The sequence below is a fragment of the Colias eurytheme genome, chromosome 11 (genome assembly GCF_061535395.1).
Source record: "Colias eurytheme isolate Ceu_HAF_F1 chromosome 11, ilColEury1 Martin Lab GWU primary, whole genome shotgun sequence".
Classification (NCBI taxonomy): Eukaryota; Metazoa; Arthropoda; class Insecta; order Lepidoptera; family Pieridae; genus Colias; species Colias eurytheme.
In genome coordinates, this window is record NC_142990.1 from 5,332,788 (window position 1) to 5,350,589 (window position 17,802).

At 31.7% G+C, this 17,802-nt stretch overlaps 4 protein-coding genes across 5 annotated transcripts; 1 reads left to right on the top strand and 3 right to left on the bottom strand.

Moving 5' to 3' along the window:
* Nucleotides 1–2,325: 2,325 nt before the first annotated feature.
* LOC149904556 (protein PET117 homolog, mitochondrial) lies at nt 2,326–3,424 on the top strand. The gene is made up of 2 exons (XM_090107435.1): nt 2,326–2,552; nt 3,213–3,424. Exons 1-2 carry the CDS (start codon nt 2,461–2,463, stop codon nt 3,340–3,342), a joined length of 222 nt encoding a protein of 73 aa, XP_089963561.1. The 5' UTR covers nt 2,326–2,460; the 3' UTR covers nt 3,343–3,424.
* Nucleotides 3,369–4,029, bottom strand: mRpL20 (mitochondrial ribosomal protein L20). Its single transcript, XM_090107434.1, has one exon. The coding sequence runs from the start codon at nt 3,896–3,898 to the stop codon at nt 3,422–3,424; it is 477 nt and encodes a 158-aa protein (XP_089963560.1). The 5' UTR covers nt 3,899–4,029; the 3' UTR covers nt 3,369–3,421.
* Nucleotides 4,030–5,437: 1,408 nt separating this feature from the next.
* On the bottom strand, nt 5,438–9,543 carry LOC149904558 (uncharacterized). The gene is made up of 6 exons (XM_090106855.1): nt 9,101–9,543; nt 7,670–7,796; nt 7,129–7,342; nt 6,915–7,042; nt 5,836–5,989; nt 5,438–5,683 (listed from the first exon to the last, which is right to left on the bottom strand). Exons 1-6 carry the CDS (start codon nt 9,201–9,203, stop codon nt 5,489–5,491), a joined length of 921 nt encoding a protein of 306 aa, XP_089962981.1. The 5' UTR covers nt 9,204–9,543; the 3' UTR covers nt 5,438–5,488.
* A 131-nt stretch (nt 9,544–9,674) lies between these two features.
* SCOT (Succinyl-CoA:3-ketoacid CoA transferase) lies at nt 9,675–14,556 on the bottom strand. Of its 2 annotated transcripts, XM_090106854.1 has the most exons (10): nt 14,539–14,556; nt 13,706–13,959; nt 13,283–13,478; nt 12,757–12,875; nt 12,429–12,569; nt 11,913–12,333; nt 11,682–11,837; nt 11,088–11,209; nt 10,244–10,414; nt 9,675–10,006 (listed from the first exon to the last, which is right to left on the bottom strand). In XM_090106854.1, the coding sequence occupies exons 2-10, from the start codon at nt 13,784–13,786 to the stop codon at nt 9,851–9,853; spliced, it is 1,563 nt and encodes a 520-aa protein (XP_089962980.1). In that variant the 5' UTR covers nt 13,787–13,959; nt 14,539–14,556; the 3' UTR covers nt 9,675–9,850. The 2 variants fall into 2 exon arrangements, with proteins under 2 accessions (XP_089962980.1, XP_089962979.1); XM_090106853.1 differs by lacking the exon at nt 14,539–14,556 and having other exon boundaries at nt 13,706–14,022.
* Between the last annotated feature and the right edge of the window lie 3,246 nt (nt 14,557–17,802).

A 17,802-nucleotide genomic window follows, 5' to 3' on the forward strand; every position in this document is an offset into this window, starting at 1 on the left:
TAACTAAGCCTATGGTACGGGAGCTACCAACGTTTTAAAAAAAGTCATTTTAGTATAGTTGGGTTTTTGATATGCTGTTTCTCTTGCTATTTCGGTTAGAGTCCGGGCTGTCTGGCTGGCGGTAGTGGTTGCGTTTATTAGTGCGCATCTTATCTTATCTACACAGGAAGATATTATACTTAACTTTAGTCATTTTTAACGCGTAATTTTTAATCTTTTGCCTTTAGATAGATCCATCAGACATAATTTTTTTATTGCAAGACGTTTTATTCGTTGTTAAATGGGTGCCATACGCATTTTTTTATTTAAAACAATTAAAATGTCATCGAAATAAGTGAAATTACATCAACATGAGTCCGCTTAAAAGATAAGTAACTAATAACTTTATTACTTGTGTTATATTATCCTTTTTTAATACTTATACATATTAAATAATTAGTAAACTAATATTTTTAATAGATGCTTTCATATTTATTACACTTTTGGGTATTAATATGAATTTGATGATATGTATTTAGTTTATATCAAGTTTACATTTATCGTCCTATTTGAGGTTCGTTGGGAATAGGAGGCACCATGGTAGATTGTTGCAAAAAAAATGTAAATAGTAAAATGAATATTATATATAGTATAAGTAACACAGTGATTACTTATCCTTCACGGGGACTCATGTTGATGGAATTTCACTTATTTCGATGATATTTTAATTATTTTGAAATAAAAATTGTGTCTGGCACCTATTTAACAACGAAAAAAACGTCTTGCAATAAAAAAATTATGTCTGATGGATCTATCTAAAGGCAAAAGATTAAAAATTACGCGTTAAAAAATGACTTTAAATTAAGGATATTTTCCTGTGCAGATAAGATGCGCACTAATAAACGCAACCACTGCGGCCAGCCAAACAGCCCGGACTATAACCGAAATAGCAAGAGGAACAGCATATCAAAGAACCAACTATACTAAAATTCTCTCTTGTCAACGTTGATACCTCCTATACGACTATAACAATGCCTTCCGGTTGGCCTCATTCAAATTATGTCCAGTTGTAACCATATTTTGAAGTCAGTTTAGCTTTTTAGAAATAATTATTCAAATTACATAAGATTCATATAAAATTGGTCTGTGCTAAACTACCACAACTGAGTAAGTATGAACGGTATGAACCTACACATTTTTAATTGTCATTATTTTATTTGTTTGAGGATGGCCTCGCACAGCTAAAATTCCTCTCTGAATTTAGATTCTTAATTCGTATTCTAGTGAATAAATATATAGGAGTAACTTACATTTGAATCGTCTCAGTTGTGCTTCATTTTTGATAGTGAGGGGCATGTTTTCTGCCGATTTTATTATAAGTGTTACGCACGTTACTGGACTTAGCTACTAAATTTTGAAAAAATAATCTGTATTCAGTTCTAGGCATTTAGTACCTTTTGTGTCACCTACCTAAAGTTTGACATATGTCAAAAATGAATAGATAATGACAGATCAATTGACATAACCGTACATACGATACGAATTACGAACAGTGTTGCCATATATACAGATTTATCTGTATCTATACAGATTTTAAGACCACTATACAGATTACAGATTTGGCTTTACTTTTATACAGATTTTAGGTAAAGGACACTAACTATGATAAAATAATTGATAAGCAAAGTAAATTTTATACATTTGTTAAAACCTTTTTTGGATAAGGACACTACTATGATAAAATAATCCATTATCTAAGTATATTATTTTTATACAGTTGTTTAAATCCGGCAACATTCATGGCGTACATCGGGGATTTCCCTCGGAACAAACAAACAATAATTGTATATTCTTCTGGGGATTTCCCGAAACATGTATTTTGTTAACGAATGAATGTATTTGTTTCTTTTTAATGTTTGCAAATCAATCATTCGTTCATTACGATGATTACGAGTCGACTACGTTTTCTGATTACATGAAAGGATTTTTTCATCTATTAATTTAATTAAAACAAAAACCAGGAACCATTTAGGCACCGAAACGATGGAGGGGCTAATTTTGACAAAACAATTATTGAATAACGAGCCATGTTTTAAGCTCAATGTTCACAAGAAATTGATTAATAAAATGAATAAAAGTATGTATTTTTTAATCAATAAAGTTTTAAGTACAATCCAATGTTTTCTTTAACAAACATACCATTCAGATTTTAAACAGCTTACGGTTTGATTTCATACAGATTTTATACAGATTTTTAGACTACTATATCCAGATTTATCGATTTGGCATGTGGCAACACTGATTACGAATTAAAATTATATCAAAACAAAATATAATACGTATTATACGTTACGATATTGGCTATTGCATAGCTTTTCCTCTAAAATAATAATCCAACATACAACTTATATATTCGGAAATCATATTATATCGAGCCTTTTAAAAACTTACTCAACCGCAAATCTTCAATCCATAATTCAAATGTCGTCCACTTCTAAAATCGTACTTGGTTTAACCTGTCTTGTTACTACAGGAATAGTTGGTTATGTGCATATAAAACAACAGTCGGACAGGTAAAATGCCCTGAGTAATTATTTTAACATAGGTATATCATTCAAACAGCAAAATTCTTGAATGCTGCACACTTACATTTTAATTTTATCCTCCTCCAAATTTTTTATTGATAAATGTTCATACATATAAAGATAGACTTGTATATGCTGTATATAGCAGTCTAATTTTATTCAATACTGCTATATACTGTAGCCATATGCCGCAGAAGGTAGTCTCTAATCTCTATCAAGGATCCATGGTATGAAGTCAAGTCATAAGACATGTAAAAGTAGGTAAATTAACTGAGCTGCTGATACAAGTGAAAACATATATGTAACTTAGAATTTTAGTGTTAAAATTTGGGATATTATAACATTGATCATTCACAAACAGGAAGCAAACTCAAAATTTTCTCAAGGAGACTCATTACATTACACTTCAAAAATTATCAACCATATCCATTTTTTAACACCATTTACAAACACTATTCATTTTTATCAAATCAGCCAATTTAACATTCTGTTATTGGATGAAAGTTATTTGTTACATCACAAAATAGTAACCTTTCTCGTACAAACATAAGAGAACAATATTTCATCTTGTCTACTTTACAGTTGAATTTTTCAAATATAACTTTTTGTGTTCAGCTAAGGAGTATTTAATTATTATTATTTTTTTAGAGAAAAGATGCATGAAGGTGTTCTAAGAGATACAGAGCGGCAACAAAGAAGAAAAATAGAAAATGTATATATCCTGGAAAAACAAAATGAATTGACAAAGCAACTCAAAAGGGACTTAGGCAGTAGTTGATAGGATTTATAATAAAACATTACTAGTTTAGCTAATTACTATTTATTCTTATAACTAAGACTAATAAAATGTTGACAATCTACTTTCTCTCTTTTAACCAAGCTTCCAACATTACATCTTGAAGGTTTAAATCTACTCCAGTTGGTTCCCTTCTATCCATATTATCAACGGTTCCATCAAGCCGTAGTTTTTCCTTTGCAACTGCAGCGAGGCATTCAAATGTTTTTGGTTCCCATGAAGCTAAATCAGACAAAGATTTACGATCAAGCATCACATTGGCACGGTCCAGGCCTTCTCTTAAAGAAAATTCTGTTATATTATGTTGTTCGCAAGCTGCCGTTATTCGTGTATCCCATAGAGCTTTCATATCTTGTTTTTTTAACTGGCGCGCTTTTGTAGCGTAAACCAGGGCACGATGAACATTTCGTACAGCTATAGAATAACAATTTCGGCGACGACCAACATAATGCGCTGCTAACCTGAATATCTTCCTTTTTCTCCAAAATTCATCTGGCCCCCGACATCTTACGAAATTTACAATGCTTAAAAATACCATTTCAAATATATATAAAGTCGGCTAATTCCTTTCTCTTATTTTATTTTCTTTTATTTACATCGAATGATTTGTAAATCATAACCTCAATCTTTCGTTTTACAAATTACAGTTTACCTTTGACATTGACTGTCATTTTTTGACATAGTAGTAACAGATAAGCAAGCATACAACAGAGCAAGTAATACGCAGATAGAGGAATAACACGCATACTTATTAATAAATTATCAAAAATGTTATAAATAAATCCGGCCAAGTGCGGGTTAGACTCGCCGCTCGCGGCCGGGGGTGCTGATTAAAAGCTTTTTTTTAAATTAAATGTGGTAACTTTTGTTACTATGCTTTTTACAATTATTTTTCCTGTTCTTTCACAGGTTCAAGGGAAGGAAGACCTTCAAAAGCAAACAAAAAACCATTAAATATAAAAAAACAATGTTAAATGGATAGTCCAGTCTGTGGGGAAATGTAAAAGCCTCTGCTCTACAAAAGGTGGCGTAGAAAATGTTTTGAAACAATATTGTTTAGGTATGAAAGGTTAATAAAAATCCAAGTTTTCGACCTTGACGGACCCAGGCGCTAGCCGCCATCTTGAATTAAAGGTGCTAAAATTAGGTATATTTTATATAACTTCTCAATTGTTTACTAAATCACAAAAGTGTCTATGAGGGGTTCAAAGAAGACAAAATTACCTACATTTTTTTCATACATTATTATTCTGTAAATCTTAAAGGTAAAAAGTTACAAGCGACGGAAATAATAATATTTACAGAAATCATATAATTTTAATTTTGTTCAAAAATTGTGCAGCAATCTTTTTTTATTCTTTTTGATGGCCCGGGCTGGTTAATGGTGGCTTCTTCATTATCGTCGCTGAAATTTTCTGTTTCATTGTCTGTATTTTTAGTTTCCAACCATGAAATTTCGTCGATTAAATTTACTTTTTATTGATAACTTTACGAATCGTTCATATCGGATATCTTCTAAGGATTCCTTATCCATGTCCCCTCCGTAAAAAGTTACTAGAAAGCGTGCTCCAGCGTCTTCGATTTCTTCTGGTCATGATGACGAAATTTCATGGTTGGAAACTAAAAATACAGACAATGAAACAGAAAATTTCAGCGACGATAATGAAGAAGCCACCATTAACCAGCCCGGGCCATCAAAGAGAATTAAAAAATGATAGCTGTACAATTTTTAAACAAAATTAAAATTATATGATTTCTGTAAATATTATTATTTCCGTCGCTTGTAACTTTTTACCTTTAAGATTTACAGAATAATAATGTATGAAAAAAATGTAGGTAATTTTGTCTTCTTTGAACCCCTCATAGACACTTTTGTGATTTAGTAAACAATAGAGAAGTTATTTAAAATATACCTAATTTTAGCACCTTTAATTCAAGATGGCGGCTAGCGCCTGGGTCCGTCAAGGTCGAAAACTTGGATTTTGATTAACCTTTCATACCTAAACAATATCGTTTCAAAACATTTTCTACGCCACCTTTTGTAGAGCATAAATACCTACAGACTGGATTAGGAATAAAGTAGTGTTTAATGTAAATAATTATACTACGATCAATATAGGAAATTTGACTAATAATCGTTATCATTGACAGATTTTTCATATTGTACTGCATCATCACTGTCTTGAGCAATATATTGATATGATCCACTTGAGGCATCAAAATTTTCATTCACCGACATAATATGACTTACGTTTTTATAATTCCTTAAATTATCAAGCATACTTTTTCGTCCGTCTATTATAATAGTTCTTAGTATGAATACCTTTAAAATGTTCATTAGTAAGTACCTGTTTGTATTGAAAAAAAATATACGCAGTCACAATGAAAAAATATCTACCATAGCTTGTAAATTTAGAAACTACATTGTATGTGACCGTACTATGATTTATATAGGAAAAGGATCAGTTCAATTACCTCTAGAAGTATCACTGAGACAAACATCACAAGGTGAGCATTCATGGAAATCATAATAATGCGGTACAAAATTTGACCACATCCGCTCGTATTTATTGAATGAGTTCCTAACTCTTTCAGATAACTTGATACACAAGATCCACTTTTACAACAGCTGGAAAATAGCAATATAAACACTTAATAAAAATAAAAGATATAAATAATAAAACTGTAGATTTTGGTGCTCGCCCCGGTTATTTTAAATTTTAACACATCTATACTAATATTATAAAGCTGAAGAGTTTGTTTGTTTGAACGCACTAATCTCGGGAACTACTGGTCCGATTTGAAAAATTCTTTCGGTGTTAGATAGCCCATTTATCGAGGAAGGTTATAGGCTATATTTCATCACGCTACGGGCAACAGGAGTGGAGCCACGGGGGTGAAACCGCGCGGAGCAGCTAGTATTACCATAAGCAGAGACGAACCGACCAACCATAACCAACCAACCAACTTTAACATAATAAAACATTTTATTAACATCATGCCTGTTATATAAATCAATCAGAAAGTTTCTGCTATGTATATTTCTCACGGTAATACAACAATGAATAAAATACGAGAGAAAAAGACTATACCTAACTTTAAAAAAATTTCGACAGTGAAAAGTAGGATAGTTAATATATTTTTTTATCGTCGTTATGGAAGGCGCGTGTGAGATGCGGGCTAAGATGGTACGCGCTTCCCTAGAAGGTACCAGCCCCCCTAGACAAGTGGCTTTCTATTAGCGTAAAGTTCAATAGAATAGATTATGAATATATTAGATTGAAGTAATCAATCGACGTCGTCGTCGTAATCAAACGTCAATCTCATATGATATATATCTCAATACATATTTTATAATCTATTCTATTGAACTTTACGCTAATAGAAAACCACTAGTCTAGGGGGGCTGTTCACTCTACGCTTGAAGACCCCCATAAAAATAGAAATGTAAATGCAGATTTTGATATAAAAAAGTCAATTTACTAAAATTAACGCCTGTAAACAGAACCTCATAAAAGCAAATTTAGAATGTTGATTTATTTCTAAAATTATACCTTAAAGGAACACTATCCACTTCATTAACATTCTTTGCTTCCCTTTGCTTAATAGTCGATGGCTCCAATTCGTATTCACTTACTTTATCATGCCAGTCTTGCTTATACCAATCCTTGTACGAAAGTAACTAAAATTCAATAATGTTTTAAAAAGCATTAAGCTTCGTTAAATATATAGGTAACGTTGGGTTATTTATTAATAGGAAACAAGTACCCCACAGCATTTAAATGTCCACTGTAGATTATCAACAAAGTTTTTATATTTTGGCACCGTTTTATAATTCTTCATACAACTTGTAATGAATTTCATGGTAGTTTCTTGGCATACATATATTTTATGTATGCACAAAATAACACCAATTACGTTGATAATTATTATACAAACAATGCAAAGCCATAATGGGCAACATAAAACTTTATCCTTGTGGCTGTAAATAAAAGTATTGTTGAAATTAGAATAAATAAAAAAGAATAAAATAAATTTATTAGGCACACCAAATTAACTACCACCACCACAGAAAAAAAAACAATATCAAAATGCACTCGTAAAGGCTATAAAAACAACAAGCATAAAAATTAAAACTAAGAATATTATTTGTGCAGTGACTGACTGACGACCTAAAGGGTTAATAATATTTCGTATTTTTAATGATAAAAATATTTTTTACATATTTTAGCTATAATAGTTATGTAAAAAATATTTTTATCAATAAAAATTTTTCTTTTAAAAATGATAATAGTAACTAGGTACCTACTTTATTTTCTTTCCAGTTGCAATTGAATTCAAAATAAATAGAGTTGTGGGCATCATTAGTATTCCAGATAGTAGAATAAGCGCATTCACTAAATCCGTTCCCGTAAAAAATAACAGGTCACTTAAACCTACAATTTTCAATATGTAATATACATATTATTCAAACCATCATCTTATCCGTGGTGCCATCGCAGATCTCCAGTCGAAAAATCATATTTTGTGGATGAAACAAACCAATTTTGTGCTTTTACCTATAGGTACATGGTTTCAGGACAATTTTTAATGCCCACTACGTAGTTTAAAAATGTTCAATGATGTATGTACTCAGTGGGGGCTGGATAGTAGGTATAGACTTTAGTTTAATAGCAAAGTTCAGTCTTTGATCGATTGAAACTGAAAGCTGGTGTACCTGTTAGGTAGCTTGTTGATTATTTAGGTAGTAATTGTAATTAAAGCGCAACTCGGAACACCAAGGAGGTTAAAATTATAATGGGTGTCTTCCGATATGCACTGCGACCACTGTAAGGTGTGAATTGTGATGTCAATTCAGTATACTGTGAAGCCGTTCCTTTATAGCCAGTTATACTGGTTACGATTTAAAACGGAACGCAATCCAGTATACTGTCAGCCGCATTTTTTGACGCAGCATTCAAATGAGTGTATTAAAGTTTTCTAGAACATAAAAATAAACTGTTTTGGAGTACTGTCCAATTAAAAATATTTTAATTAATATTAATTGTAAATTGAATTTATAATATAATAAAAGTAAGTACTTTTTCATAAAAAAGAACTTTCAGCTCGTATTGAAATTTTCAACACAGTCTAATAAAGTTAATTTTTGCAATTCTTCCATTGTTTTATTTATTAATCCAAACTAATTACAGAACTTTAAAATTTTCTGATTATACTGTAGCTTTGTATAAGACGTTAGGCACTCGAGTGGTTTTGACTGATCATATTACTTGCTCTGTGGACTGATCACGTGATCAAAGTACTGCGAGTACTTTACCTCGAAAACGCCAGTGCTCACAGTAGAATATGGCGGCGATTAATGACGTCATAAATTTCCCTAGGGTACTGCGGCAGTATACTGGCAGTCCATAACGGAACGAATTTTTCTACAGTGATAGCGCTGTGCAGTGGTTGCAGTGCATAACGGAAGACACCCATAGATTTATCCACACATATTGTACACAGGCAACCTGTGCTCAACTTATTTTCCAATTAAATGTTGTAAATTTTAAATCCTTTAACTAGTTTAACAGTTTTATTGTTTGAATAATTTTTGTCTATGATTTTAATTCATGATTTAAATAATTTAGGGTATCCCATAAAATATAGCTGTGGATAAACGTGGGATAAACAAATTTTTGGGTAGATTAAGTTTAAATTAGTGGAAAATAGTAACATTAAAAAAATATATTCGACTTACATAAAAACAAAAGCAAAGACCATATAATCGAAAAAACGGATATGGCCCATAGGAAACAGGACGCCCACACAACAAATGGGTGGTTTGGTCCATTCCACTCCATTACACTTTGTTTATATCTATGAAATATATTAATTTTGAAATAAAGTTGTTAATATTTATTTGTGTGACTGTGGTGACATCAAGAAAAATTCTTTGTCGTGGATTTGTCAAAGAAAAAAATTTTTTTTACATTGTCAGTCAGTAAGCAGTATTGACTTGAGCCCAAGTTGAGCCAATCAATTATCATTCACTAAACCGCGAGCCGAAACCGAATCGTTCTTATGCGTGAACAAATCCCTCATCATCCACCCACTTCACGAGCGCGGAGCTCACGTTGTACATTCACACGTAGATTTATGATTGACTAGGTCTCCCGCGGCTTCGGCTTATAAATTATAAAGTACTAAAACCTTCTCTTGAATTACTCTATCTATTAAAAAAAATAATCTGTTACGTAATTTTAAAGATAGCTAAGCATACAGATCCAGACAGTGATTAATTCAATAAAATTAAAAACAATAAAACGATCATATTAACAATAAACTTTATAAAACATTTATAAAATGCATAACATAAAATCATGGCAGTATACACAGTAAAAAAATATATAATATTATATAAAATATATCAAACATTTTTTCAAAATACATGCTTCTTACATGCTTAATTTGAGATTATAACTTAAGTACAAGTTCTTAGTTCAGTACATTATTCAGAATTAACCTCAGTTATGTCTCCCATTTTCTTTAGATTAGGTGAGACATGGAATTCACATCCAGTACTAGCTATAACATCTTCCACAGTAACGCCTTCAGCCAACTCAGTTAATATCAATCCTTTTTCTTTGACTACCTCCATAACACACTGAAAATAAAAAGTATTGGAATAATAATAGGGTAAGATTACAAGATATGTGAAGATAAGAGATTACATTTTAATTGTAAACATAATTTAGATTAGGTTAATGTAGCAGGTATATAAATTAATATTTTAATTACATTTTGAACTTAACATCATGTATAAAATAAACAATTATAAATGCTATAGTTCCTGTAAGACAGTGCTAATTATAACTTCAATATATTTCATCCTAATTATTACCTTCTCAGTGATGATCATATCGACGCAATGTTTTCCAGTAAGAGGCAATGAGCACTCAGGTACAATTTTATGGCCACCATTTTTAGCTGAATGCTCCATAGTGACGACAACCTTAGTTCCAGGAGATGAAACAAGATCCATGGCACCACCCATGCCCTTCACCATTTTACCCTAAAAAAAGTTATTATATTATGTTAGAAACATATAAATAATAAATAGAATTTTACAACTTCTTTAAAATAAACTAAGTAGGTATTTTGCTTGTATCTATCATAGAGATCTAGAGAGATGCCAATCGCTTGCGCTGAGTACGAAACCGTGTCTCATAAAAAATTTACGCACACAACTGCAGTAAACAAAATCAAAACAATACTTAGCGTTGTGTGCGTGTCATCACACAAAAATATGAGAGCGACTATTCGTTCGCACACTAGATTGTAAGTGACGTACATATACAGCACCGCTACAGTTTGTTCTCTTTATGTACATATTGCTGCGACACCGGCCCCGCCCCCTAACCATATCTCCCTTTAGTTTCTGTGATCTGTGATATATATATATATATAAAGCTCAAAGGTGACTGATATAGTGACCTATCAACGCACAGCCCAAACCACTGGACGTATCGGGCTGAAATTTGGCATGCAGGTAGATGTTAGGACGTAGGCATCCGCTAAGAAAGGATTTCCCGAAATTCTTGCGGGAACGGGGAAAAACGGGGATGCACGTACAAAGTCGTGGGCGGAAGCTAGTTTTGATTATAAAATTTGTGATTCCTTCAAAAAAAAACCATTAGAATTAATCATATGTTATTATTGAAGTGTCATTATTATAAATTACTTACAGGTATCATCCAGTTGGCAAGATCCCCATATTGTGAAACTTGCATAGCACCAAGCATAGTCAGGTCAATGTGACCTCCGCGGATCATAGCAAAACTATCGTCGGAAGAAAAGTATGATGAACCTATACAACAAGAAATATGTTAAATACAAAAGTATATTGATATAAATACTTATCATCTTCTATCCAGATAAGACAGCAAAAGGTAATGTGCTACTCTTTAAACAGGCATAAATTTTCAAATCATCCATATATAACTAGCTGTGCTCCGCGGTTTCACCCGCATTGCTCCGCTCCTGTTGGTTTTACCGTGACGATATACAGCCTATAGCCTTCCTCGATAAATGGGCTATCTAACACCGGAATAATTTTTCAAATCGGACCAATACTTCCTGAGATTAACGCGTTCAAACAAACAAACCAAACAAACTCTTCAGCTTTATAATATTAGATTTATGAACACCTAATACCTAGATAAAAACTTAATTGCACGGTTTTAAAGTAAATTATAAAAGGCTTTAAAGGAATTAAAAATATTTCATAATAATAATAGTATCTGCTTTCATTTTTTAGAGTGTAAATAATCAAAGATTACCTGGAAGAGTTGTTACAGTCTCCTTTCCAGCATTTATAAGGTCAGCGTCAATTTCATTTTCCGTGGGATATGGTCCTAAACCCAGGATACCATTTTCAGATTGCAATAGCACATTCATATTGCTTGGGATAAAGCTACTTGCTAACATTGGCATACCTGAAACATATTAAAGTTATAATTTTTTTGATCTTTTTGTAATAAATATCTATTAATAAGAAAGATAAGACTCACCAATCCCAAGATTAGCATGCATTCCATCTTTGAACTCCAAAGCTGCCCTTTTAATAATCCTTTCTCTGACCAAATCTGAAGCTTTCTTTTCCTTGTTTTCTTTCGGCTTGGCTATCGTTCGCCGTTCAATTCGCTTCTCAAATTTGTCACCCAACACAATTCTGTGAACATATACTGATGGTATGTGGACAAAGTCTGGGTCAATTTCATCAACAATTTCCTCCACTTCAACTATTGTAACTTTGGCCGCTTTACACATAGTTGGGTTAAAATTGCGTGCCGTTTTTCTGAATAATAAGTTGCCAAATCTATCAGCTTTCCAGGCTTTGATCAAAGCAAAGTCACCGGTAATGGCTTCTTCCATAATATAATTGATACCGTTAAATACTTGTGCGTGACGTGGAGAACTTGGTATTTCTATCTGCAATTTTTTATATAAATTACAAAAACAATACATTAAAAACTAATGTGTAAAGGCATCTAAAAATACATACATTGCATATAAATATGCATTACCTTTCCATTTTTATTATATTTTATTGGTGAACCTCCTTCATGTATTAAAGTTCCATAGCCTGTTGGTGTAAAGAAAGCAGGAATACCAGCACCACCTGCCCTTATTCTTTCAGCTAACGTCCCTTGAGGAGTAAGTTCAACCTGAACGGAGAAATAAAAAGGTAGTTATGCAATGTAATGAAAAAGAGAAACAACAGACTGAAATGACATTAAGAGATTTTTGTATAGTATGAAATACCTGGAAGATTAAAATTTCATTATATAAGCACAAATTAAACATTTACAACATGTTGTTTTCCTAATATAAAAAAATATTAATCACATTTACCTCCAACTCTCCACTTAAAAATTGTCTTTCAAATTCAGCATTTTCTCCTACATATGATGATATCATGCGCTTAACTTGTTTACTCTTCAGCAAGATTCCAAGGCCAAAATCTTCAACTCCTGTTAATTAAAAATCGTAAGTATTCATTCCACAAGGATTCATTTATTTAGGTAAAATATCAGACAAGCACCAAAAATATCTATATATATATAAAACTCAAAGTTGACTGATATAGTGATCTATCAACGCACAGCCCAAACCACTGGACGTATCGGGCTGAAATTTGGCATGCAGGTAGATGTCATAACGTAGGCGTCCCCTAAGAAAGGATTTTAGAAAATTCATCCCCTAAAGGGGTAAAATAGGGGATGAAAACTTATACCATGAAAATTTATCTTTCCACGCAAGCGAAGCTGCGGGCAACATCTAGTGAATTTATATAGGTTTATTGAATATCCATACATACGTAGCATTTAAAGAAGGTAACGAACCATATATATATAAAAATCATAAAAAATTCACTTACCAGCATTATTAGAGACAACTGTGAGTCCGTTAACTTTCTTATTGTTAACTGCTTTGATAAGATTTTCTGGAATACCACACAACCCGAACCCTCCCACCAATAGTTTTGATCCATCGTTAATATCTTTCACTGCTTCGTTGACATCAGCAACAATTTTGCTCTTTATAGAAGTACTATAAGCTGCACAAAATATAACCTGCAAGTTTTATTTAATTATTATAAAAATTTTAACTAGTAGGTACTTAGTTAGGTATAAAAAATTTTTTAGTGATATAAAATTAAAAATACCAAGAAATTTTATTTCTAAATAGTTTTATAATTTAAATTTATCTAACTATTATTACATATATTAAGTGCAATGTAATATTAATACATAATTTAAATAAATAGGTACCTAAGTTACCTAATACAAATTTTTCTTACCTTAGAAATTGAATATATCTTGGAAAGACCAGTTAATTTTGTGGTAGGTCTTAAAATTAAAAATGTCTTAATTCCATACATATTAAAATACCTAAGTTTTAACTTTTATGTAAGAGCAAAATCACTAAATAACTGAGAAACTTTATCAACGGACTGACAATTGTTTGCGGCTATATAATTTGATAAGAAGTTTTATTTTAGATGTTTGTAATAACAATACTCAGTCGTCACATCGCACTTTATAGCAAGGTCAACTACACAGAAAACAAGAATATTATTTACATATTATTACCTACCTTTAAACAAGTTGATATTAAATACATGGACGTATAAAAAAAGACGGACGGTATATCGCCTAAACATTGAGTGAAGCCTAGTAATGGCGGCGAAACATCCATGTGTGTGTGCCAAGTTGCCATGGCAACAGCTGTGTTGATGACAATGGCGGCTGTATTTTTTTCTATAAATTTTGCCGTAATAATTTTGTCATTAAAACATAAAATAAATAACTTGCTTCCCTGTGGAATGTAATCCCTTGTGTTTTGTTATTTAAAATTGTACTGTTGCGACACCATTTAACCACGCAAGACGGCATTTTAAATATTTTTTGTGAAACAGTGACGCAGTTAATCAGTCGGTAGTTCACGACGTAATGGCGGCCGACTAGCTTACTATGGTGAGAGTGTGTGCGTGTTTATTGTCTTTACACAATCGCTAGCTTACTATGGTGGCTTCACGTTGTTTGTTCGTAATACGGCGTCCGTCTTTTTTTATACGTCCATGATTAAATATTTAATTAATTCAAATCGAGTGATAGAATAGTAGGTACCTACCAACTGGTTTAATTAAAATTAAATATTTAAAGAAATATGTACATACTTCAGTGAGTATATTAATAATATTATTTATGTAATAATGTATAATATCATGTATATCTACATGCTTTTTAGAGCAGGCTCCAAGGAGATGTTCGTTTGCAAAAATAGCGGACCTAAATCTGACTTCTGATATATATTGTATAGATCCTAGACATCCTATAGACAGATGTTGCCAACCAGTTTTGTGGTCCCCCTCCCCCCACCCCGGTAATTAAATATGGCATACAAAGAAAAAAATAAAAATTTCCAAAACATGTCGTGTGGGGTATCAAATGAAAGAGCTTATTGAGTAGATCACGAATATATAGCATACTATAACATTTCTTACACTTTCTCTAAGATTTTTTAGAAAATTTACGAAAATGCTCCATTTTTGAGTTAACTTTAAACCACTATAGATTGAAAACTCATAAATATTTTTTTTTAATTATTATTTTAAATAATTAACAATAGTCCATTGTTTACGATTCATAAACGATTGTATTGTATTCGATTCTTACTCTTGAGTATGCTCAGGAATAGAACCCTTTCATTTTTCAGGGTCTGATTCGATGTGGTTTAATTGTTATTAAATAAACAAAAATAATAATTAATAAATAATTATTAAAAAAAAAATTATGAGGCGTGCACTTTTGGATTTTCCAAATTATTTATTACTTTACTCTTTGCCTACATGGTACCAACCTATATGGTATAGGTAGTCTAGGCACCTATTCACGAAAACTAAACATGCATTTATAAATTTATAATCTTTCTATAAATGAGTTTCATAAACAAAAAAAGGTACCTAGGTAGGAATTAACAGCTATAAATATCTCTTAGGAAGGTTGAATGAGTGCACCATTTATTCATTTCCAATCTTTTCCCATCTAATCGAAATTAAAATCAATTTACTTATTCCGATATCGATTTTACGATTTATTATGTATTCGATTCAGTTTGACGATTTTATTTTGACTTCTGTCATTCTACAATCTACATTCAGCTGACAGCTGTCAGCATTTTTAATTTTTAATTTTTATACAATCTTCAGGCGGCAAAGTAAGTGAGCTGCGGAACGGACCCAAATATTTGATATATTTTGCTATTGGTATATTAAATAAAATACTTGCAATTTTCAAAAAGCAGTAATCATTTCCTACTATATTTGAATTAAAGTACATTAGTGAAACAATTGAGGCATCAAAATTCAAAATGCACAAGATAACAGTGTTGCAAAGTAAGAACAATATTTATTTCAAAAAATTCGGCTACGTCTACCATTGGGTACGTATTTTAGTTTTGTAATAATTGTTATTATTTTATTATTTATATTTTTCTCTTTATAAATAGCACCGTCTTTTGTATTAGTAAATAGGAACAATACCAGTGCCTACATGTATTTTAAATTTTGTCTTATTTTGTCCAAGCCATATTATGTATATTCAAAAATATTGCAGTGTCTTCATTTTAAGTTTCCAGGTGGCATTATTTTTCTAGAATCTTCAAAAATCATAAAGATAGATATTTCAATTCATCTACAGAAAACCTAGATCTCGCTAATCGCGAAAATACAGTCATATTTTGGTAAAATAATATTTGCTTTAAGATGGTCATAATTTTGATAACTCAGTTAATCTATATATAGGTATTTTAATAAAATTGTAGGAAATTCAAAACTGTACATTAAATTTTTTTTATAAGAATACTTGAGGTGTGATAGGTATACCACCAATATCGAAGCCATAAATATAGTTTTTAGAATTTCTGTCTGTTTCTCTATATGTATGTCCCAACTAAGCTCAAAAAGTACTGCATGTATTTATTTTAAATTTTGCATAAATATTACTAACAGTTTGGTCAACTTATAGGCTATATATCATCATGCTAAGTCGTGGCTAAGACCAATAGGAGCGGAGCAATGTGGCTAAATCCGCGTTGTTTAGTAGGGAAATTGAAATAAACTACCACATTTGATTTTTTTAAATACAAACAAACTCAAATGGTTTAAAATTCGATAGCCTTCGAGATGACAACTAGGTAAGAGGAGACTTCCTGCCGTACCTAGTGTAATCTGTTCGTCGTGCGTTCTGTCATTCAAGTTAGAATATTGTTCACCTAATTCATATCACATCATCACATGTCTTATAATTTATGAGCTAAAGCTAAGGTGCATGTGGGTATTGAAAATAAATAAATTGTATTTACCTTGATGTAAATCAAGGTGGCCTTGATACTTACAGTAATAACAATATTAATTTTTACCAAAGCTTAGAAGCCGTCATATATAAGTACTAAAATAAAAACAAAATCATAGAACAAAAGATAATTTTTATTTATATTAGGTACAATCTATTTTTAGGGTTCCGTACCTCAAAAGGAAAAAACGGAACCCTTATAGGATCACTTTGTTGTCCGTCTGTCCGTCCGTCCGTCCGTCCGTCTGTCAAGACCCTTTTTCTCAGGAACGCGTGGAGGTATGAAGCTGAAATTTATATCAATTACTCAGGTCTACTGTCCCTTGAAGCTGTGAAAAAATCAAACTTCTAAGCCAACGCAATCAAAAGATACAGCCGTTTATGCCGCAAATTTTCGACACTTGCAAGGGAATCAAAACCTACAGGGTGCTTCCCGTGAACTCAGAATCTTGAAATTTGGTACGAAGCAACGTCTTATAGCATAGATAAAGGAAAAATTACGAAAACCATAAATTGTACTTTGTAAATCTTGCAGGTTTGTACGGAACCCTCGGTGCGCGAGTCCGACTCGCACTTGGCCGGTTTTTTAAATTAAATTTATAAAAAAATATCAACACAATGTAGACGATTTTGTGAAGGCACACATTTTATACATCAGAATAAAAAGACCTTAGTCAATCTATATACTTATTATAAAAAAAGAAAAAACTTAAAGAAGTTAGATAATCTAATTTCTTAGTTATTTCTATAATTAAATCTAAAATCTGACTTTTCGTCCCTAACTATAAGCTATCAACAAAGTTTCAATAGCACATTAGACAATACTTTCCAAGTTACACGAGTCTAATTATCTATATCTTATAATTTGCGTAATAAATAATTTATTCAAATTCCATTTTCAAATATGACATCATAATAATTGAGTACATATAGGCAAATATCACAAAATAAAATAAAAAAATGCACTTTCTCCGTTTTCTCCGTCCAATAAACGATAAAAATCTATTCTACTTCTTCTTTATAATTTTTCGGCAACATTTGT

Excerpts from the sequence above, each read along its gene's own strand:
- mRpL20 (XM_090107434.1), bottom strand. The coding sequence starts at position 3,898 with ATGGTATTTTTAAGCATTGTAAATTTCGTAAGATGTCGGGGGCCAGAT.
- LOC149904558 (XM_090106855.1), bottom strand. The coding sequence starts at position 9,203 with ATGGAGTGGAATGGACCAAACCACCCATTTGTTGTGTGGGCGTCCTGT. Across the intron at positions 7,797-9,100 it reads GTCTTTGCTTTTGTTTTTAT|GTTTAAGTGACCTGTTATTT; the intron begins GTAAGTCGAATA and ends TGAAAATTGTAG. Across the intron at positions 5,990-6,914 it reads GTGGATAGTGTTCCTTTAAG|CTGTTGTAAAAGTGGATCTT; the intron begins GTATAATTTTAG and ends GCTATTTTCCAG.
- SCOT (XM_090106854.1), bottom strand. The coding sequence starts at position 13,786 with ATGTATGGAATTAAGACATTTTTAATTTTAAGACCTACCACAAAATTA. Across the intron at positions 13,479-13,705 it reads AGATATATTCAATTTCTAAG|GTTATATTTTGTGCAGCTTA; the intron begins GTAAGAAAAATT and ends TAAAACTTGCAG. Across the intron at positions 12,334-12,428 it reads AATATAATAAAAATGGAAAG|ATAGAAATACCAAGTTCTCC; the intron begins GTAATGCATATT and ends AAAAAATTGCAG.
- LOC149904556 (XM_090107435.1), top strand. The coding sequence starts at position 2,461 with ATGTCGTCCACTTCTAAAATCGTACTTGGTTTAACCTGTCTTGTTACT. Across the intron at positions 2,553-3,212 it reads ATAAAACAACAGTCGGACAG|AGAAAAGATGCATGAAGGTG; the intron begins GTAAAATGCCCT and ends TTATTTTTTTAG.